This window comes from Podarcis gaigeae (assembly GCF_964106915.1).
Source record: "Podarcis gaigeae genome assembly, chromosome: 15".
Classification (NCBI taxonomy): Eukaryota; Metazoa; Chordata; class Lepidosauria; order Squamata; family Lacertidae; genus Podarcis; species Podarcis gaigeae.
This window is the reverse complement of record NC_139692.1, coordinates 10643907-10667183: the sequence shown is the minus strand read 5'-3', so window position 1 is coordinate 10667183 and position 23277 is coordinate 10643907. Positions and strand designations below refer to the sequence as shown.

The following is a 23277-nucleotide window of genomic DNA, read 5'->3' as shown; positions in this document are numbered from 1 at the left end:
ATACTCTGGAGAAAGGTGTCACAGAAGCTGGTTAAAAGGAAGCTAAAGGAAGGCGAGTTTGGAGGCCATACATGAATTACTATAAAGGTAATGGTAAAGGGACCCCTGATCATTATGTCCAGTCGCGGACGACTCTGGGGTTGTGGTGCTCATCTCGCTTTACTGGCCGAGGGAGCCGGCATTTGTCCACAGACAGCTTCTAGGTCATGTGGCCAGCATGACTAGCTGCTTCTGGCAAACCAGAGCAGCAGATGGAAATGACGTTTACCTTCCCACCAGAGCAATACCTATTTATCTACCTGCACTTGACGTGCTTTCAAACTGCTAGGTTGGCAGGAGCTGGGGATTCGAACTGCTGACCTTCTGATCGGCAAGCCCTAGGCTCTGTGGTTTAGACCACAGCACCACCCATACATGTAACTGAAATACTGTAATCTCTCCCATTCACTCCAGCCTCCACTAAGATATCAATTGCTACTAGGCATGATGGCTGTACTAAGTTCAGTACAGTGGGACCTCACAAGACGAATGCCTCGGAACACGAAAAACTCGCAAGACGAAAGAGTTTTTCATTTTTTGAGTTGCTTCGCAAGACGAATTTCCCTATGGGCTTGCATCGCAAGACAAAAACGTATTGCAAGTTTGTTTCCTTTTTCTTAAAACCGCTTGAAGAGGTGCAGTTGCGACTGACCGTGCTTCGCAAGACGAAAAACTTCGCAAGACGAAAAGACTCGGGGAACGAATTAATTTCGTCTTGCGAGGTACCACTGTACAAGGCAATATGCCTCTGAAAACCAGTGACTTCAAAGGGAACTTGAGCAGGAGGGTGCTACAGCATTCAGATCCTGGTTGGAGGCTTTCCAAAGGTTGGCTACTGTAGGAACAGAATCCTGGACTGGATGGGCCTTTGGAATGATCCAGCACAGCTCTTCTTATGTCCATTCCCTTTCTTGAATTTAAACAGCAGGCTCCTTGGGGCAGGGAGCTGTCCTCTCGCACCATATTACTCAGTGGAGGCTACTGCATTTGAGTGTCCCACCAACCTCAGTCCGCTCTAGGTCAGCCTTACAACCTCTCCAGCTAATCTCAGTGTTGCCCCCTGGAGAACTCAAAAGTTGGGGAGAGGATGGGGACAGAAGTAGTTGGCTTCTGTGCCTGTCATTGGCTCTGGGTCAAGAAAAAAGGCTTTCTCTATGGTGGCATCCAAGCTATAGAAATCGCCTCCTAGACAGATTAACTTTGGCCTGTCATTGCTCGTATTTTGTCACCAAATAAAGACTTTTCTGTTGAGGCAAGCGTTTGATGTGCTTTCTCATTCGCGTCTCCCTGCTGTATTGATCGGCACTGCTGCCGTCTTATTGTATTGGATTTGTATGATATTTTGTCCAATTCATTTTTAAAAACTTTGTAAGCCACCTGCAGCGGGAAATTGGTGTGAAAACCCCAAGAATAAATAAATACCGCAGCACTGTGACTTGGTGACCCTAAGGGGAGGGATTAGGCAGGGGTGGCGCAATCCATTTTGCCGCCTGAGGCTAAACAGGAAGAGCCGTCCCGCCCTGTTGCTGCTCCTCCTGCCACCACATCTGCTGCTGCCAAAACCACCTGTTCTGTCGCCACCATGCGCCCTGCCAGGCGGTGCCAATTTCAGGCAAGATTGTGCCAATTTGGGGCGAGATCTTGCCCCATATGACTCTGATCTTGCCTGAAATCAGCACTGATGGTGATGGTTGACCTGCAGGACTGCTGCCTGGGGGGCTTCTAACACCTGAGTCAGAGGCCTTGCCCTCCTTCATCAATGGCTGGGCTGGCTCTGGGGTTAGGACAAAAAAGTAATGGCAACTGGCAAGGGGAAAGAGCTGCACGTAATTGCACATTTTGATCTGAGCCATAAGCAACCCAAGTGGTAACCTCCAGATGTTGCCAGACTACAACTCCCATAATCTCTGACCTTTGGCTGTTGTAGTCCTCCAGCAACATCTGGAAGACACCATCTAGGCCAGGCTTCCTCAAACTGGGCCCTCTAGATGTTTCTGGCCTACAACTCCCATGATCCCTGGCTAGCAGGACCAGTGGTCAGGGATGATGGGAATTGTAGTCTCAAAACATCTGGAGGGCCCAGTTTGAGGAAGCCTGATCTAGGCCGTATCTGACAGCAGCCAATTCTTTGTCGCCATGCTTCTGGTGTGGCCAACTTGTGGGATGCTTTTTCATTTTCTTACTCCTCAGTTCTCTCCCTCCCTTGTGCTTGCACACATCCAGCGAACTACAACACAAAACACATGCCGCAAATAGTTAAGATGGGGTCGCAGAAGCCTGGAGAAGACCAAAGAGCCAAGTTATTTATGAAATAGCTCTGGGACTGCAGGAGTCTCTTTTCTTCAGTGGTTAGTAGAGAGGAAATTAATCTAGCTCCCAAAGGCAAAGAGCAGTGAATATTATCCTAGGTGAAAAGGTTCTGAATGTGAAATGGCAAACTCCTGAAAGACAGATGCCAGCAAGGTTGTTCCTCTGAGGGAGAAATTCCAAGCACTGAAGACCACAGGATATAGTTGATACTGTCATCCCATAACACAGCTTGTGAGATTAATGCAAATCACAGGCCTTTCCCTCCACCCGTCACATTAAAGTTCTTCCAGATTTGGAAACAGGGTTTTTTCTTTTTCTGATGAAAGCGCAGAGTTCTGGAGAAATCCACCTGGGATTCTACACTCAATAACAGATATAGCTAACAGCACTACTATTGCGGACAAAAACAACAACAACCCACAGTCTAAGAATCAAATATAATTTGGCAAAATAATCAAGAAGAGTAAGAGACTGATATAGGAGACGGGGAAGACCAAAACCACAAAATCAGCAGTGCTCTTAACAAGGAGGAAGTGGGTAATAGGCTTCTTATGAAGTAGGCTCCAGTCCATCAGAGCTTATGCCGTAATATATATAATAGCCTAAAATGCTAGAGAACTCTTTATGGGTTTCCTGTAACAGACTAAGATGTCTCTCTGGAGCTGGCAGCAGAGTACAAGTGTTGAATGGGAGAGTATTTCAGAAAATGGACAGATACAGGCTTAGTCTCTCGATCCTGAACAGAATCCAATTCTTGAATTAAGAGGATGCGGCCTAATTACGTACCCTTAAGTCTTAAAACTTCTGCTGATGCTACTGAAATTGTGTAGCCACCCACCTAAGTCCGTTCGATTTCCCTAAGAGAATCCCGCCCTCTATAAAGGTGTCGCCTTTGGTCCCCACTTCACTCATAGCTGTGGGAGCCCAGAATAAGATTTATTAATGCAGACATCAACTGGGAGGAAGAAGGAAGGAAGGAGCTGCATCACAAAGATGCTAAAAGAAAGGCAGATTTGGGCTGTGTCCAGAAACACAATATCCCCCCTCAGTTTCTAGGAAGAACAGCAACCTGCTGGCAGCCAGGTGTGCCAGGAAGGCAGGCCTAGGGAATATGGCCTTCCACATTTGAGAGCCTCTCAATTCACCGTTGCAAAATGAGATGCATTAAGTACAGAGTGAGGAATCAGCCTTACAGTAACTTCAGAGGATCGGCCTATCTTCTTCAGTGTTGTCTACACTGACTGTCAGAGGCTCTCCAGGATTTCAGACAAGTCCTCGATGGAGATGCCAGGGATAAAATATGGGCCCTTCTGAATGCAAGCCCATGCTAACCTATGACAATTCCTCAAATACACGTGTGCTCTGAGTCATGGGAGTTTGCAGGTGCCTTCAACTCAGACCCACTGATTCCAAAGATTGTGGGGGGCTGACAACTGTTACTCAATGGGCATAACACACTTAACAGCCCTCTCACCTTAATTATTGACTCAGGCGTCCCAGGTCTGAGCCCAGGCATGAAACGCAGGTCTAGTAGCACCTTAAGAACAGAGCATTTAGTAAATGCAGGTGCTTCCTTTTCTGTTTTCCCCCAGTACTTTTGATCTAGGATTGCAGGGAAAAAATAGCCTGACCTGCTCCTGCACCCTCTAACAGCAGATTAATCTGCTGGTACCATTAAAAAAAAAACAAAAACCTTCACCCTCTAATTCCTGAAGACCAAATTACTCTTTAGGCACAGTCACAGAGGTCAGTTCAAAAGATGGCAATCCTAAATTAGTATTGGCAAGTCCAAGAGCTGCTCAACATATTACTGAGCTGCATGCCTATGTTCACCAATTAGTGTCCATTCCACGGGATGCTTTAGTGACTAAGGAGGAGGGATGGTCAGAATACCAGGACCAGGGGAGTAATCCCATGAAGCTGATTGGCTGGTGATTCAAGAGAGGCAGGTGCCGGAGAACTTAAGATTCAGTTCACATTTAAAGCCAAAATTATCAAAGTCACGTTTTCTGAAATAATATGAGAACTGAAACATAGCCATCCCTCGAAATCTGCACTTATCCAACTTTTGCAATGCTCCATCCAACAAATGTTTACAAAAATGCACATAGATTAGGTAAAAGTGTGCATAAGAATGAATATACTAGTGAAAATAGCATACAAAAAATGCATATTAGAAAGAGTTGTTAGTCAACAAGATGGATATCAGTATTTTAAAAAATGCATTTATTAGGATAAATTTACACTAAAAAATCTGGAGAATATTCAAGAGGATTTTTAAAAAGAAAATTCATGAATTGCTGCAGCAGACATGTGATGAACCAAAGGCTGGAGAAATGAGAAGCTGTGAGAACCGAAATTGACAGTCCCTACCACCCCTAAGGACAGGCAAAAGGAAGTACTTCTTTACATAGTGGATAATATTGCAGATAGCCACTGGTTTTAAACTGGGATTAGGCAAATACACTGAGCTTGCTAGTTCAGCTGACTATATGCTACCTCCAAGTTCAGATGCAACATGGCTCTGAATACCAGTTGATTAGGAAGAACAGCAGCAAAAAAGTAATTGCCCTCACATCCAGCTTGTGGATCCCTAAAAAGACATCTGACAGGCCACTGTAGACAACAGGAAGCCTTTGGTTTCGTCCAGAAGCGCTATTTTGAAGGGCTCTATCTTCTTCCCAGTTCCCACTTTTATCATGTCTGGAGCTGTTCGTGGCCGGACACTCTCTGCAAGGCTCACTCCTTGCAACATCTTATTATAGGGCATGGAGCCTGTTCAGGAGCAGCAGGCAAAGAGGAAACCCAAGCTTCGAAACTGTGCAGAATGCCAAGCGCACACACAAAGCTCAGCCGGCCTGGCCAGCAGCCAAGCTGCTGGAGAAAGCTTGCCAACACCTAGCAAAGGATGCCTGGAATACTGACTTGTCTCACACCCCAGCAATAGGCTGGCTTTTCCCGCTGCAGAGATGCCACCATCCCTGGAGCCGGGTGGCCGAGCCCTGGCTGTTTCAACGCCAAGCTTCCCGTTATCCCATTCCGCCAGGACTACCCCTTCCCAAGAGACATCTAGGCAGACTGTTGAGTGCCCCCGAGCATGTGCAGAGTCCCCCCACTAGTGAGCGATCCCACGCAAGGAGAGTAGAGCGGGCTGATTTACGCCGGCGGCACCTCTCCTTTAAAAGGAGGAAGGGAAGACTGCACCAATGGGCGAGTGGGCTCCCCACCCCTCCCCACTCTTACGCAATACACCCGCTCCAAGGCCCTGACCGGATCTGAGCAAGAGGCAACTACTACTCCCACCCACCCCCACCCCGATCCACGCATTATTTCTTCTCCGCTCCTCCAATCGCCATTTCCTCCCCCTCGCCTTTCAGGTGCCCCCCCCCCCCAGCAAAGAGCAACCCCGCTTCTTCCTCTCCACCCTCCCCTCGGTTTTTCCTCGCCAGGCAGACGCGCTGCCAGCCACCCCCGCTCCCCAGCGTGGAGCCAGGCGACCAGCTCGCCAGCCAGCCAGCTCCCACTCCCCCCCTCCCCACGCCGCGTCCCCACTCCGCAGCCCACGCACTCGTAAGCGCGCGGGCGGAGAGAGCGCACCTCCCGGCGAGGGGGAGCCCCCCGCGTGTTTCCCCCTCCCCACCCCGCACAGCCAACTGCCCGAGCCGCTGCCAAAGAACATCCGATCGCCGTAGCGATCCCTTCCCTTTCTCCCCCGGGGGCTACCCGCCCGGCCGCCACGTGCTTTTGCTGCGCGCCCGCGGGAGCCCGGCGAGCAAGCGGTTCTCCCGGCTGGAGAGCCCAGCAGCAGCAGCAGCAGCACCGCCGCCACTGCAGTGAAGGCGCAACCCTCCGCAGCCACCCCTCTCCTTCCTCGGCGCCGCCGGGAAATCAATCTTCGACGGAGGGAAGCGGCAGGGCGGCGTCGGGACCGACAGAAAGGCGCTCCCACCCCCACCCCCAAAAAGGATCGCGGGTTGGAGAGGGATCGCCCGCCCCCACTCATCAGATTGTTGCCTGGTGGGGCTCCGCAGCGTGCGTCATGGCTGCGCAGCGCGGGCGAGCCCCTCACTCTCTCTCCAGGACCCCCCTCTCTCGCCAGATCCCCCACCCCCCACGAGCCACGCTGGGGAAGGGGCTGCCGCCGCCCCGCTGCTCGCCTCCCGCGCCACCAGGCCCGCCTCTCCCTAGCCAGCCCCCGGCCGGGCCTCCCAGACTGCAAGCCGTGGGGCAGGCAGCCGGTTAGCCGTCCAGGCCCCGACGCAAACCCCGAAGCGGCGAAAGGGGAGTAAAGGGGGGATCCATCTTTGCTTTAGGGGGGGTGGGGGGGATCGCCCCTGCGCGTCTCCTCTCCCGCCCATCCCGTGCCCGTGCGAGGCGCGGCGCCGGCTCCTTACTTGCCAATTTCCTCGTACAGCTGATACTCGTCGGTGAAGCGGGTGCAGGTCACGGTCGTGGCCATCGCGGCTGCAGCTCCGCTCCGCAATGAGCCGCCCGGGCTCCGCTCCGGCTTCGGCTCCGGCTGGCAGCGGGGGGAGGAGGGGCGGGGGCGCGAGCTTGGCTGGCAGGCGGGGAGGAGGAGGAGGAAGGAAGGAGGGGGGGCGACGCCGCTTCAGATCGGGGGTGAGCGAGAGAGAGAGAGAGACGCCCAGCCCGCTGCGTGCGGCAGAAGGCGGCTCCTGCAACGCGAGCGAAGCTCCTCGGCGAACAGCGAACCCGGCACTGGGCAGAGCCCGGGAGAGCTGCCAGGGGAGGGCCGCCGGCAAGCGGCAGCCTCGGGGGAGGGCGATTCACCCTACCGCGCACCAGCCGCCCCCGGGCGGAGGAGGGGGGCGTCGCTGCAGCCCCTTTCCCCGGCGCCGCCCAAGCGGAGCGCGCTGCTCAGCCTCGACGGGGCGGCGCAGGTGGGGGGAGGAGTCGGGATCGCCCGCAGCTCGAGGAAGCGGCTCGCTCGGACCTCGCGGGTTCCCTCTTTCTCCCCAACCCCGGTCCGCCCGCACCTGCCTCGGGGAACTGCCGCGCGCAACGAAGGGGCCGTTCCCCACGTGCGCCGCCCGCCCCGAGTTCTACCAGCCTCGCTCCTGTGCAGCCCAATCAGAACCACTCCCCTGTCCTCTGCAGTTACGTGCCCACCCACTTCTCTGGTTGGCAGCCTACTTCGCAGGGCTGTTGGGAAGATAACTTGGAGGGTGCGTGCGTGTGAGTGAGAGAAGCGCAATTCATCATCTTCGGTCCCAACAGGGATACCTACTTCCACTTTTACGGCGTGATCCTAAACTTCTTTACTCGCTGTGGGTTAAACCACAGAGCCTAGGACTTGCCGATCAGAAGGTCGGCGGTTCGAATCCCTGTGACGGGGTGAGCTCCCGTTGCTCGGTCCCTGCTCCTGCCAACCTAGCAGTTCGAAAGCACCTCAAAGTGCAAGTAGATAATTAGGTACCGCTCTGGCGGGAAGGTAAACGGCGTTTCCGTGTGCTGTTCTGGTTTGCCAGAAGCGGCTTAGTCATGCTGGCCACATGACCCGGAAGCTGTACAGCGACTCCCTCGGTCAGTAAAGCGAGATGAGCGCCGCAACCCCAGAGACATCCACGACTGGACCTAACGGTCAGGGGTCCCTTTACCTTTTAAGGCTCACTGTGCTCAGTGGGACTTACTCCCCAGTAAGTGCGCTGAGGTTTGCACTTTGCAGTCACAGCCCAGGTTTTCAGTTAGGGCACCACGGACCATGTTTTTGCTCCGTTCTCATCTTTCCCAGGTCCAATTCGGAGACAACCCTCTGTGCGCGTCCATTGGAGTCCCACTGCGAATATAACATCACAGATAGGAAGCCTTCAGCACTCCAGGGATGGTTGGACTCCCATAAACCCCAGGCAGCTTAGCCAATGCTCAAAAGCGATGGGAGTTGTAGCCCAACAGCCAGCATGGTGTAGTGGTTAGAATATTAGACTATAGCCTTGGAGACCAGGGTTCAAATCCCCATTCTGCCATGAAGGCCTACTGGGTGATCTTGGGCTACTTACCATCTGTGCACCTGACCTACCTCACAGGGTTGTTTTGTGAGGATAAAATGGAGAGAGGGAGCAGTGTGTTTGCCACCTTGTGCTCCTTGGATAAAAGGTGGGATACAGATTAATATCAATGGACACCTGGAGATCTAGAGGTTGTGCACCCCTGACAGTCATGTTCTCTTAAACACCCTTCAGATGGAGGCTCCACAGATCCAAAGACCATTTCCTGCCCGCAAGTTAGAGCCTCTGCCACTGCCCACTGGTGGTGCATTGGAGACTGTAATAACCACTCCTTTATAGATGGGAATCCGCCTATGGCTTTACTGCCATCATTACAGGGATGATGGCTGGATTTGCTCTTCCTGGCGCTGCAGTTCCAGTTGCTGCTATGGAAACAGGATCATGGACCAGTTAGGCCGCTGGCCGGATCTAGCACAGGGCTTTCTTACATTCTTACAAGTAACGTCGTAGAATAATAGCCAGAGATGTCACATCACCTAAAACACTGGTCTTCAGCTGGTGGGTCGGGGCCTGCTGGTGGGTTGTAACCTGTCCAAAGGTGGGTCGCAACGGCAACCACTGTACAAAATATATGGTGCAAAATTTAAAAAGTGGGTGCCCAGATGCATCTTTTTGCTAAAGCTGGGCCCTTGTTCTGAAAAGGTTGGGGAACATTGACCACAGTAATGTATGCAGACATGCATATTATAGTTTGTCATTTACAGTACTTATCCTCCTAGTGGTGCAGCAATAAAATTGCTAGTTATTTGCAATGCTAAGCAGCGCCTGGTGTGGTTTCAAATTGGATGGGGGACGGAGATTCCTGCATTGCAGTGGGTTGGGCTAGATGACCCTCGAGGTCACATCCAGCATTCAAATCCATCACCCAACAGCTTTTACACAATAGGTAGCCTCCTTGACCTATGATTTTTATTTTTTTTTACTACGTCGAGATGCTACGAGAAGCATGTGGGTGGTGGCAGTGGTAGGGGGGGAAACCCACTCTCATTCTGTTGCCATTATAAGAGGAAGGTCTGTGCAGTATTTGCTAGATGAAAAATGCATTTAGGGTTTGAACTGCAGAGCTGGGACTGGGTTTAATTCATACAGAGCAGTGGTTTTTCAATCAATCCTTTATTATTAAATCCCGAAACATGTTGATATTCTGCAGAATCCCCCTCCCTTTGTGTCTTCCCCCCCCCAAACAAAACCCCCCACACAAATAAGAACTGGTGCTTAGCAATTTATTTAATAGTTACTTTGATATAGACTGGTTCTGAACATCCATCTTTGAAGGATTTAAGGTTCCAGGATGCAACTGGACTAGCCTGCATATTAGTGGTCAGGGGTCCCTTTACCTTTACTCCCACTTTTGGAATGGCAGTGCCTGGCGAACACTGGAGAGAGGAGCAAAGTGCCTGAGGTTGGAGGTGTACAAAACCGCAGCCCTTGGGGCTGTTCACGGAACCCAAGGGTTCCCTAGATCTTTGCTGGAAAACAGGGAGGATGACTTGAATAGTTAATAAAAATGCTGGTGCCATGAAAGGCAGAGATCTGTGGCCATGCTTCGGTTTACAGGCCACATTTGCACGCCGGAGCACAATTCTGGGGCTGTTTGCTTTTAGTGACACTGTTACCTTTCTCAGCTAATGCATCGCAGAACCCGGTGCCATTCCTTGAATTTCTGAAAGCGGTGGGATTGCTAGGTATTTAAAAGACCCAGAAGATCCATGACACAAATCTTCATAAGATATACATGTTGATCTATATGCCAAGATGCACATTTAAGCTGACCTTCAGAAAGAAGGAAAAAATAAACTCTGGTTCTTTTGTCAGGGCTTCATTAACAGGGTAGGTGACTGGGGGTCTCTCTAGCTCCAGAGCAGCACACACAGCTACATTGCAAGCTAATTTTTGGATACTCAAATGCATTTAAGTTTGTTTGGGATCAATATACAGCAGAAGGTCCCAGGTTCAATACTGGCATCTTCAGTTAAAAGGGTCAGGGAGCAAGTGGCGTGAAAGCTACCAGACTAGATGGAGGAACAGTCTGAGTGGAGGAGAACATCTTTCCATGGGCATCTTTCATGGATGCTTTAGCTGTGATTCCTGCATTGTAAGGGGTTGGACTAGATGACCTTTGGGTCCCTTCCAGCCCTATGATTCTCTGTGTTTACACTGCACAGGTGAGCTGCCCAATAGTGCCTACAGATCCAGCAGTTCTGGACAATTAATGCAACCAAGTTGATTCACACACTTTAAACAAGCCAAGGTAGGTTTCTTTGCGATGCCAGGAACATTGCATTGTTTCCAGCGTTGGTCATACTCAGGCCACATCTACTTAATTACACCACCTTAATTAATAGCTATGGCTCCCCCCAAAAAAAGAATATTGGGAACTGTAGTTTGAAAAGGGAGCTGAGAGTTGATAGGAGCTACAGTTCCCAGAGTTCCCTGTGAAGAGGGGTTGATGGTTAAACCACTTGTTATATCACTCTGAGGACTATAGCTCTGTGAGGGAAATAGAGGGTCTCCTAACAACTCTCAGCACCTTAGCAAACTACAGTTCCCAGGACTCTTTGGGAGAAGCCGTGACTGTTTTCAGTGGGTATGATACTGCTTTAAATGTGTAGAGCAGGTGTGGTCTCAGAGTAGGCCCATGACAAGCTTAGGCCCATTAATTTTGGTAGGTTTACCCAAAGCAAGCCAATTATTATCTTGTGAACCGTCCTGAGATCTTCAGATGAAAGGCAGTTGTAGATAGATGATAGATAGATAGATGATAGATGATTGATAGATAGATAGATAGATAGATAGAGATAGATAGATAGATAGATAGATAGATAGCTGATAGATAGATAGATAGATAGATAGATAGATAGATAGATAGATAGATAGAGATAGATAGATAGATAGATAGATAGATAGATAGATAGATATAGATAGAGATGATAGATATAGATAGATAGATAGATAGATAGATAGATAGATAGATAGATAGATAGATAGAGATAGATAGATAGATAGATAGATAGATAGATAGAGATAGATAGATAGATAGATAGATAGATAGATAGATATAGATAGATATTGCAAGCTGCCCAGAAAACCATTGGCGTCTTTGGTTATAATGCTGCTGATGGAAGGATATGACATGTATTTTATCAGATACTATCTGTAGATCATCTTTAGATAATTTCCCCTCAAGTAAATTTGCCAGGATGTATAAAAATGGTTTGAATGCATGTTGGAAGTGTCCACAGATGGAAGGTACAATTTTCCACATGTGGTGGAAATGCAAAAAGGCCAAAGGATTCTGGGAGGTGATCTATGATGAACTGAATATGTTTAAGCTGACATTAACAAAAACAAGAACAGAGGCTTTGCTTTTAGGAATAATGGATATTCCCAAGAAGTTGCTCAATCTATTTCTATACACGAAAACAGTGGCAACAGTAATACATGCACAAAAGGAGAAGACAAAGAAATACAAACTAAGGAAGAGTGGCAGAACTAACTGACAGAATACGTGCAGTTGGTAAGTCTGACAACAAAAATCAGAGACCAGGAGGAGTCAGTGTTAAGGGAGCAATGGAACAATTTTGTAGGATACTTTAAGACATAAGAGCCAAATAAGTAGGATTCGAACTATGAACAGTGGTGAAAAACAATTTAGATTGAAGAGGAGTGTTACGAATGATAAGGGGAAATTGGGAAACCATGGGGGGGAATGGAGGGAAAGTTCATAGGTTTTAGAAAGAATGGTGGTAATTAAATATGTATTAAAGGTTTGGAAAAAATGTTGTTGTTGTTGTTAGACATGTATTTTCCCAGTGCCAGTTACAGTGAGGAAGCTAGGAAAGAAATTGTGCAATGAGGCAGAAAGGCAAAAGGTCCTGGGGTCTGATTCTTGCTGATGGAGCCCCTTGTTCGGTGCTCAAAGGTGACACTGTCTGAGAGGCAAGGAGGCCATTCAATTGTGAGTTTTAATGTCACTGCGTCCAGTCAAGCTGTCAGAAGAACATCAGTCTCTTCTTGAGCCCATCATCTTGAACCCTGGCTGAGCAGCACAAGGCAAGTGGTGAAAAATGGAGCCCACAGAAACCCAGAATCTCTCTGAACAGGAAACGATGGCACCTTCCATGCCGGAGCAAACGCAGCCCGCCCCCCCCCTCCGCAGCATCCCTGCCCATGGCTGCCTGGTGCTGCTGTTGCCATGGGCACCGTGGGCGTTTGTGGGGGCTGCTTGTTGCTGGCAGATATTTTTGTTCTAACTAACCAGAAACGAACGATCATCATCGCTTGGTTTCTGGGAGGTAAAAGTGCAGCTGGGTATTACCAGAGGAAGGCTGCAGCAGCAGCACAGCTTTGACCCAAGAAATCATCCTGTCCCCCAAATCCTTCCCAAGACAGAGGGGAGAAATCTGTGCAAACATTTCATCCTCACTCAAGTCGGTCAAGGGGACTTTGCTTCCTTATCCCACCTCACAAATAAAGAGGAGAGTCTTGTTCAAATGTCGTTCTTTTGCAAGACCACGGCTGCTTGGGTCTCAGAAGGCACACTCCGTCCTGCTTTTCTTGCCTTCGCTCAGCAGATGTACACTTCTGTGGCATCAACTCAAAAAGAATTGCTTTTTTTGTTTGTTTCCAGCACAAACCTTGTCCAGTGACCTAAAGGAGCACCTTCTTCCATATCTTGCTCCCTCTCCACAGAGAGCAAGCTTTGTTTCAGAATCTGCCCTTCCAGGAAGCTAGGTCAATGGGGAGCTGAGCACAGGACCTTTGCAGGTGGCACCAACATTATGGAGCTCCCTAGAAAGAAGCAAGCGGTTTATTGGGTCATCTGTCTCAGTATACCTATTCTTTGAGGCTCTGGGTTTTTGGACAGAGAGGCGGCCTTCCAGCCCAGTTACTGATGTTCCTTTTGATAGGTTTGCTAATATTTCAGGGGGTCAGATTCGATGACTCTTGGAGTCCCTTCCAACCCTACAATTCTATGTCCGGAATTGACATTTTGCAGACAAAACAGGTGTTCTTCTGCTGAGTTGAAGCCCCTCCCATAGCCTGTAGGCTTTGTGTGAAGTGAAATTGTGAATAGCTTGATTTTTAGTATTTGGTGTATTAGGAGTCTATTGTAGTTTGGTGTTTTTAGATTATTGTTCTCAAGCTTTTGAACACTGGTGCTGCAAAAAAAGTATTTGATGAAGTATTGCTATCGAGGGGGAAAACAGTGGGGAAGGGCACATTCATGCTCCTGAGTTTTAGAAGTTCTGATTTCTTAAAACAGAGACAGATAGCCAGTTACCATTCAACTCTCACCAGAGGCAGCCAACATTCTCTAGTCCAACACTATCTGGAGGGCTGTTCCCTATCACTGCCTTAAGATAGCACCTCTTTCTTCTTTTTAAAAGGTAAAAAGGTCCAGTCAAAGGGGACTATGGGGTTGCGGCACTCTTCTCGCTTTCAGGCCGAGGGAGCCGGCGTTTGTCCACAGACAGCTTTCCAGGTCATGTGGCCAGCATGACTAAACCGCTTCTGGTGCAACAGAACACACTGACGGAAACCAGAGCACACGGAAACACCATTTACCTTCCTGCTACAGCGGTACCTTTGTATCTACTTGCACTGGTGCGCTTTCCAACTGCTAGGTAGTCAGGAGCTGGGACAGAGCAACAGGAGCTCACCCCGTTGTGCGGCTTTGAACTGCCAACCTTCTGATCAGCAAGCCCAAGAGGCTCAGTGGTTTAGACCACAGCGCCACCCGCATTCCTTCTTCTTGGTACAGAATCAGAGAATTGGAGAGTTGAAAGAGACGACAAGGGTGATCTAGTCCAACCCCCTGTAATGCAGGAATCTTTTGGCTAAAGTGGGGCTCAAACACACAAACCTGAGATTAAGAGTCTCATGCTCTACCAACAGAGCTATTGCAGCTCTCTGCGTCTTTATAATCACTACTTGCCCCTGGTTTAATGCATGGAGGGCCTTCTGTTTCTTCTGGCAAACAGAATGGACAGTTGACTACACTTTACTGTAGAACGAGGTGGAGTGGGAGTCTTTTTCCGCCTGAGGCCTTTTAGGATCTGCATGTCAGTGGTGCATGGGGTTACAGGCAAAAGTGGGCAGAAACAAAATACAAAAGTGGGGGGAGCAATGGAATTGACTCCTCCCTCTGTACAGGAGGCTACAGACATTTCACTCAATCAGAAGCCAGAGGTTTCAAACCCCCTCTCGCTGCACACACATGCAAGCAGGGATACATTCCAGCCAAGCCAAACCACCTGGGCAGTGGCGTAGCGTGGGTTGTCAGCACCCGGGGCAAGGCAAGTAATTTGCACCCCCTAACCCGTGGATTTGCGCCCCCTAACCCTAACCCCCAGATGTTGCACCCGGGCCCCCCTGCACCCCCCACGCTATGCCACTGCACCTGGGGAGGGCATAGAGCAGGGACCCAAAGCCTGGAGAAGTGTTCCAGGGACCATATTGAGAAGCCTGGTGAGCTGCGTTGGCTCCCCAAGCCTAAGGTCCTCCGCTTTCCTGTACAATTGTTAACAGCCATCTCTTTAGCAATAGCCGCTTCAGGGCCTAGATGGTGAGAACCAGGATACAGAGTTTTAGAATAAATGAAGAAGCAAAAAACCAAAATACTTGTTACTATTTGGCACGATCACTTCACCCAGGTTGGAAAGCGGAATGCAGAACCCCTTTTCTTGCCAACAGCTGCAGCTTCTCTTTCTGACTCATTCCAACCTCCCCTTAGACATGGGCAAATCAGGGGTCAAAACTAATATGATTGGTTATATAAGCTAGGCCTTAAATCACCTGGGACTCCTTATCTGCCTGCTCCTCATAGCCAAGGCTGCCCTCATACTGGAGACTCCTCTTGTTTAAAGAGCTACAAAAAGTGTCGTTTCCAAACTCTAATAATACACATTTTGCCCTAGTCGGAGCATTGTACAAAGCTAGGGATCATTAACAGAATTCTCAGCACTTTGGCCAAGGCTTGGTGGAGAATCACAGCAATAAAGCCAACTAGACTGTAATACATCCATCTACATATCTGCCATTAATATCCAGTTAGTTGCAATAGTAGGAATGCTATTCACATAGATTAGAAACACCCTGAAAAGTGATGCTGGAATAATGTTCCAAAGTCTTTATTTACCGGCACATTTGCTGCTCCATTTTGTTGCTGTTTTGATAGTGCCAATCCGTTGTGTAATAGAAGTGGGGGGTAACTGATTTGCTTTGTTGCTTTTGTGTTGATGGGCCACGGCTAATGCGATCAAGAAATCTATCACAACCTTGACCAAAAAAAATTACCGTAAATTTACTACATTTTTAGCTTGCTTTCCAGACAATTATTCTCTTCTGCTCACATTATTAATAATAAAATAGCCCCCTGCAACAGGCCCACAAATCAAAGATAAACACAGGAAGAATTGAATGGAAGGGGAAAGGGAGGAGATTTTTCAAGACCAGAATGAAGAGGAAAAGGTCTACACGAACATTTTTATTCCATTTGGAGGGTCAGATTCCCCTTTCCCTTTTTGGTATTCTTGCATGAGTTACAGCCGGTGGCTTGTGGCTCTTGGCTCCTTTGGCTAATGGCTGGATCTTGAACGCCCTTCCTTCTGCCATCCCAGGGAGACACAGATTCTAGGTATCTCAAAAGCAGCATCCCCCAAAATGCTTAAAGGTAAAGGTAAAGGTACCCCTGCCCGTACGGGCCAGTCTTGACAGACTCTGGGATTGTGCGCCCATCTCACTTAAGAGGCCAGGGGCCAGCGCTGTCCGGAGACACTTCCGGGTCACGTGGCTAGCGTGACATCGCTGCTCTGGCAAGCCAGAGCCGCACACGGAAACGCCGTTTACCTTCCCGCTGGTAAGCGGTCCCTAGTTATCTACTTGCACCCGGAGGTGCTTTCGAACTGCTAGGTTGGCAGGCGCTGGGACCGAGCAGCGGGAGCACACCCCGCCGCAGGGATTCGAACCGCCGACCTTTCGATCGGCAAGTCCTAGGCGCTGAGGCTTTAACCCACAGCGCCACCTGCGTCCCAAAATGCTTAATATCTATCTAAAATAATTGGCAATGGGTTTAATTGTTTTAAAGAGCTCCGACATTAAAATGTGGGGGTAGGGAAGACAACTAGCAATTGTTTATTAAGCAGGTGACTTCCTGCCACCTGCAGGAAGGACATAAGCCTTGAAAAGGACTTTGCAGTTTAATGGCATATAAATTAGCTTACTGTAGCTACCTTCTAAGGTGATCAAGGACAATGCACTGTGATAAGATAATAAAGCACTTTGAAGGAAGTAGGGATAGCAACTTGCAGCCTTGAGACTTAATCAAACCACCACAAGCTTCACACCAGAGCCACCAGAAAAATGGCAATGGCTCCATTTCCAGGTTTGGGAGGAGAGAGTGAATTCCCTGAACACTTGTTGGAATCTGAAGTGTTTCAGCAAGCGTTCTTCCTGCTTCTAATGGTCCTAAATGAGAAGAAGTGTGGGATACACCTTCACAATTGCAAGGACCTCCTCCTTTATCATCAGCTGCCTCTGGGGATATATCACTGAGGCAAAATGGGAATGAGCAGCAGAAGGCCGCAAGGGTGGGGACCTTTGATCACAGTCTTTGTTGCTGATCAGAGGGCAGTGAGCACAACCCCTTTGGTTGTTCAGGTACACCAGTGACCGCTGTTAAACAATTAGTTGCCAACCCAGCAAACTGAAGCTTAATTTACCATTATAACCTGATCATTGCTTTGCCATTGGGAGAATTTGCCTTCGCCAAGTTCTTCATAGCACATCAGCTGCTTGGATATTTGCCACAACTCACCTTCATAGATCCTGCCCACCTAGCAGTTCGAAAGCATGTCAAAGTGCAAGTAGATAAATAGGTACCGCTCTGGCGGGAAGGTAAACGGCGTTTCCGTGCACTGGTCTGGTTTGCCAGAAGCGGCTTAGTCATGCTGGCCACATGACTTGGAAGCTGTACGCCGGCTCCCTCAGCCAATAAAGCGAGATGAGTGCCGCAACCCCAGAGTTGGCCACAACTGGACTTAATGGTCAGGGGTCCCTTTACCTTTTACCGTCATAGAAACTTGTGCACAAAACTACACTGTGTGTATGAAGGAAGTGCATGCAGCTGCCTCCCATTGAACGGGCAGCTCCAGTAGGCAAGAAGCAAAGCAAAGGCTACACTGAGATTGCTTGGGATTGCCAACCCAGGGAGCATGTGTAAAAAGGAAACGGCAGAACAGCGAGTACCTAAAGAACCACTTCATATTTCCATGCTTATTTTATCATTGGGACTAGGCAAGGCTGAATGGAGAGGACACATACTGAGCTGCTGCTCCAGGCTGACACTGACTTGCAATGTCAGTTGCTTCTCCCATAGCTAAGTGGTTGAGCACATGGCCTGTATGCAGGTTCCAGATTCAACCCCCACGACCTGCAGTTCACAGAAGCTCAGCGATCTAGTGATGGAAAAGACCCTTCCCTTCGATCCTGGAGAACCCCAGCCAGTCCCAGTAGGTAAAGCTGGGCTTGAAGCAGCCTTGGTTTAGTGATGTATGGCAGCTTCGTTTGTTCAATCCTCCTTGGTGGGACCGCTAGTTACAAAGCAGAATTGGGGTGTACATAAAAGAGATGAATTCAGCTGCCTTAGTTATTCTTTCAGCAGTGTGAAGAACTCTGAAAGACCTCTTTAAACACGACAACCTACGTAAGTTTAACAAATGCTGGCCCACTGGTGAAAAGATCTAATTTTGATTTTTCTCAGCGCCACAGCAGGAACACTAAACCAAACCAATAGAGAGACTGAAGCACGAATTATGGAAGAGGTTCCTTTGCATAAGGATTAATGCACGTACATGCATATGCTTTGACATCGCGTTCTTTATTGCAAGCAGGTAAAGAATGTGTGCTACAAGAAAGAGCCGATGCCAGGTCGAGAGCACTGTCCCTCGCTTCAGCAAAGACGCTAGCATCATATGCAAACTGTAGCTTGCAGACAACCAAAATGAAGGGAGTGTTGTCAGCAGCTGCCAGAGAGAACCCATTTCCAGGTGGGAGTAGGAAGAGATAGGTAGGAAGTAAAAATTAACCGTGAGTAAACTTAGACCGAGCTTGGGTAACTTGAGATCCACCAAGTCATGCATTTTTGGACCTATCAAGTCCTCAACAATGCTCCCTTCCCACCCTACTTTGTTTCTGCAGTCTGACAGAACTGGAAGTTTATCAGGACATTGAAGAAGCTTGCTTGGCCTGAAGGGTCACAAAGTGTGCTGACTTGTCCTAGACATACCCTGCTCAGTGTCATGGGAATGTTGCAGCTTCAGAACTCAGTTGGAACAGAAAGAAAGCCAGGCTGCCAGAAGGCATAGGCTGGAGACTAGTTGGGTAGAAATGTCTCTGCTAGGAAGAAAATAGTGTTGGGAACTGTCTTCTATTTGGACAAAGCTGGCCTATGAGGGAGCCCTGCATTAAGGCTTAATCGACTGGCTCAGCACAAGGATTGATTGAGAGACGAGGCACTGAAAGCAAGCGACATTTCTCCATTTGTCCCATTTTGTGGGAAGAGGCCAGTCCCCAGTGCTTAAGTGAGGACATCTCACTTTTCTTGTTTTAGAAGAAGGCATTTTGTCTGAGCAAGGACAGTCAACTCTTTGAACATAAATCTGTAAAATGGCAAGATGCTAGCTTTCCCCAAATACCTGTAGGACAGAAAAATCAAAATCAAGTAGTCACTGTCTTTGACATTTCACGGCACATCTGTTTCCCTACTCCTACAAGTACAACAGATATTCCAAGGAAGGTTTTGGTCATTTTTTAAAAGAATCCAGCACAGTTTTAATACCCAGTGTTTAAGATTGTAAAACAAACAAACAAACAAACAAACAAACAAACAAACAAACCCAAAAACTAATCCAGGTCATGCAGTCTTAGACTATTTTCACTATTAGGAAGCCCAACAGGAGGTCAGAAGGTTGGAGTGGACAGACCTAGTGAAGCTGGGCAGGGGCTGGGCTGAGGAAATGTACAAGTCCTGAAGAAACCCACCCCTTTGATATTTGTCAGCTGAGTCTTGGGAATGCTAGTCCTAGTCAAGCCCATTGGAACCACAAAACTCAAGGTGGTAGACACCCACAAATATTGACCATAAATCATACAAACCCACTGTGCATTAGGCAAACAGCTTAAGACTGTTGCCTAGTTGATTTTAGGTGCTTTAGATAGAATAAAATTATTGTTTTAAAAAGGAAGGGGGAACGTGTTGTTCAGTGGGGCCATTCTTTCACCACCCACTTGCTTTGCTAAACAGTAGAATAATGATAGACTGCAGGTAGTAGGCCCACAATGTGTTTGGGAAACGTACTATTGTGAAATGCCCATTCAGAAGACAAAAGGTGCGGTGACATTCATGTTGCATGTGAGTAAAAACCATCCTACTGTCAGGGACTGGTCAGGAAGCTGTGTGCTTTTCTCTCCACTTACTTTTATGCCTACAATGAAAGTCATATATGAATGACATATAAACTTCCTGCAAAAATATTTTTAAAAATCACCTAGCCTCTCTTTCTACGGCCAACATAGACATCGCAAGTTCTTTGTCATTCCCTTTGTCATGGATCAAGTCCTTCAAGAAAGAAACAAAACTAGGTTGTAGCCAATGTAAGTTTTACTCAGAGGAGACCTGTTGAAATTAATGAGCCTAAGTTAGCCACATCCATTAAATTCAATGGGCCTACTCTGAGTAGGACTAACACCGGACACAATCTTCTGCTTCAAATGGCAACTGATGTCACTGGCTTCAGAAACAAGCATAGGCCCCTTGCGAAAACGAGTCCAGAAAACTCCTTGGGCATGTGTGACTGGGATTTCTGCTGCATCCACCACACTACAGCTGAAAATTTGCCAGCTTCAGGGACCGTTTTGTGATGTGGGGTTTTTTAAAAAACAGTGGTCAAACATATTCTTACCATATCTGGAACAGCCACCTTCCCTATTGGTCTCTCATGGTCAAGCTTTCTTTAAAGTTGTCTACGGTGAGCCGAGAATTCAACTGAAATCTTGTACTGGAGACTGGTTATCCAGTTTTTTTCTTTTGACTTGCTTATTCAGAAGCCAAGAGCTTTGTCTGGTATGTGCCCTACATCTCGCACCTAAAAGCTGATATACTGGTGGGCTCAGCTGAATTTTGTGTATTGTAATTCTATATTGGGTATCACAAGCACCAATAATGTCTCACTGTACTATGCATTTTATCATTTACTTCCCTTCTTAAGTGTAAAATAGTGGAGATAACACTTACGCCTTTATATGGCCCACTAAGCAACTATGAACAAACCTAAAATGTGTTTTACATTTTGACAGGTGATGTCATTCTTGAAGCTTTGACTTTCTTGCCAATTTTTAATGGCAGACATGCGCATAATATTATCAGATCTGGAACAGCTGCTTTCTCTATGGGTCTTATAACAATTTTTTTAAAGGTATGGATATTGCCAGAACAATAGGACAACTTCAAGATCCACATCAAGATCCTCTTCCTCAAATGTATTTCTCACTAACCCCTATAACAGGTTGCCAGCTATATGACAATAAGCAGAAATAAGATTCTTAAATTCAAATGGCACACCCTGCCTCCTCTGAAGCAAAATTTAGGGGAAGAGCCACTATTGTACTAAATGTGCTCATAGATTCAAGATAACCTGCTGAGGTGGGCCAAGTCATCGCTATCTGCAGTCATGAGCTGTCAGGTAAATTTAACCCTTTCTTCCAATGCTATCGTCCCATCAAACCCACCCCCAACCCTGCTGCCCCCACCTAAAAGGAAAGCTACATTGGCAACCATAGCATATATATTTTCTGATGAAAATAGCGGGGGGACGGGACTGCAGTACACAGGGAGAGGTTAAACCCCACCCTGTGGTCCCGATTTTCCATAAACAGATTTGTTGTTGTTGTTTTGAAAAAAGTCAGATAATTAAATACAATCCCACACTTGCTGTATCAGCTAGTTTGGCCCTAAGAGAGGAGGGAGGGAGATAAACTAATGTCTACACTCTGAAGCTTAATAAGAAGCACTTTTGGATAAAACTAAGAACAGACTGAGACTCACAGAGAACTGCTGCTCTCTGAGTGAGCACTGCAATCAGGAGAAGTCTGTCCCCCCCCCCCCTTATTTTTCAAATTCAATGCCAAAGCGTCAGAGACCACCAGAGATCTACAGTAAAGATACAGCTATCAAGTGTCACCTTCTGTTCTGGCTCCTTTTCAGCTATTAGTCTGAGCCTGCAACATTTACCTCCCACTGCCAGGGCCTCAAGGACCAAACCTAGCAATTAAGATGCTGCTAAAATGACACTGATTGCAGATTGCTGGTGTTTAAAGGAGGCTGTGCTGCCTGGTGCCATTAGGAGATTGGGTTTCCTGAAAGATGGAACCGGGAACAGAAGACAGCTTCAAAGAAACAGGAGAGAATCTCACCATCATTTGGCCAAACTGCATGTATTTCTGAAAAAGAGGTTGGGGGGGGGGATACTGCCTTCAATCAACCCCCCTCCCCAAAGCAATCCATTAACAAGAGAGAAGAGGAAATGCTACCAGCAGCTGCTGGTTGCCGTGGTGACACAGTACGTAAGGCTGCTTTTTGCTAGGCTTCCCCCACATACATATTAAATGCACCAACCTGGTACTGGAGGGAAGGATTCGCTCAAGATTGCATTTCCCTCTCCCCCCTCCCCAATAGCAAACCCACATTCTGGCTATTTTGAAGTCCTTTGTCATTTTGCAAACAAGCCCAGGTAACAAGGCAGGGAGAAAGGGGCTGATTGACATCGCTGGCAGGAGGGGAGGAGTGTGGCAGTGGCATCAGTTTCATCCTACTCTCCCCGGCAGGTAGGCAGTTCTTCCCATCCTCAGTGCCATCATCAAAAGTGCACTGCCCCTGGAGAGATGTTGAACATGGAGGGATCAAACTTCTGGCCTCGGAACGGGGAGCCTTCAGCATCCCAGCCCTTCTTGAGCATCTCGTGGACTTTCTGAAATTAAGACAGAGTCATGTCACGGTCATGCAATACACAGAAACCCACCAACTTGATTAATCCTGACTTGCCGGTCAATGGATCAGTTGAATGCAGTCCACTGACCGCAGCCAGGTATTATCAAATTATTCAGTGAAACCAAGAATGGCACGGTATAGCTGCCAGCTGCTCTTCCTTAAATTTCATTGGAGCACCATTTGTTAGCAAAGGCAGGAGAGATGGTTCCTTGCTCTGCAGAGGGTCAGAGGCCCATGTAGCAGCATAGTCAAGATTCCAAACAGGAACAGAGATATAAGCTTGGGGAAATTGGGCTCCTGCTTACTTAAAATCCCTTAAATATTTTATTTCTGTTTTAATTTATTTTCTTCTCAGTTCTGTACCTGCAGGCTAACTCTGGTGTTCCACCATTAAGTAATCTTTGATTGCCATCACACAACTGTGCTAGGAATCCTAGGAAAATCCAGGGAAAATGCCAAAGAGATATCTACACTGATAAAAGCCTTGGCATTTACTGTATTGGCCTGGATCGAGGCGGGTCAGGACTGCTGATCCTTTTAGATTTGTCAGCAGCCTTTGACATGGTCGATCATGATCTTCTGGACCACCGCCTCGCAGACGTGGGGATACAGGGCATAGCCCGTAACTGGTTGTGCTCTTTTATCTCTGGTCGGGGACAGAGGGTGGCACTAGGGAGGGAAATGTCGTCGCGCCACTCCTTGGTGTGTGGAGTGCCACAGGGCGCAATTCTCTCCCCGATGCTTTTTAACATCTTTATGCGCCCCCTTGCCCAGATTATCCGGAGCTTTGGGCTGGGCTGTCACCAATATGCTGATGACACTCAGCTCTATCTGCTGATGGATGGCCACACCAAC

General features: G+C 48.0%; 2 protein-coding genes across 15 annotated transcripts in view; both read right to left on the bottom strand.

Moving 5' to 3' along the window:
* The window catches only part of CAMK2B (calcium/calmodulin dependent protein kinase II beta), a 203663-nt gene extending 196362 nt beyond the window's left edge, over positions 1 to 7301 (bottom strand). For all 14 annotated transcript variants that reach the window (XM_083713534.1, XM_083713545.1, XM_083713544.1 and 11 more), the window contains exon 1: positions 6744 to 7301. In XM_083713534.1, the coding sequence (XP_083569660.1) occupies positions 6744 to 6808 (65 nt within the window). In that variant the 5' untranslated portion in view covers positions 6809 to 7301. The remainder of the gene's footprint in view (positions 1 to 6743) is intronic.
* Positions 7302 to 21850: 14549 nt separating this feature from the next.
* The window catches only part of NUDCD3 (NudC domain containing 3), a 64306-nt gene continuing 62879 nt past the window's right edge, over positions 21851 to 23277 (bottom strand). The window contains exon 6 of the mRNA XM_083713765.1: positions 21851 to 22402. Coding sequence (XP_083569891.1) covers positions 22292 to 22402 — 111 coding nt within the window. The 3' untranslated portion in view covers positions 21851 to 22291. The remainder of the gene's footprint in view (positions 22403 to 23277) is intronic.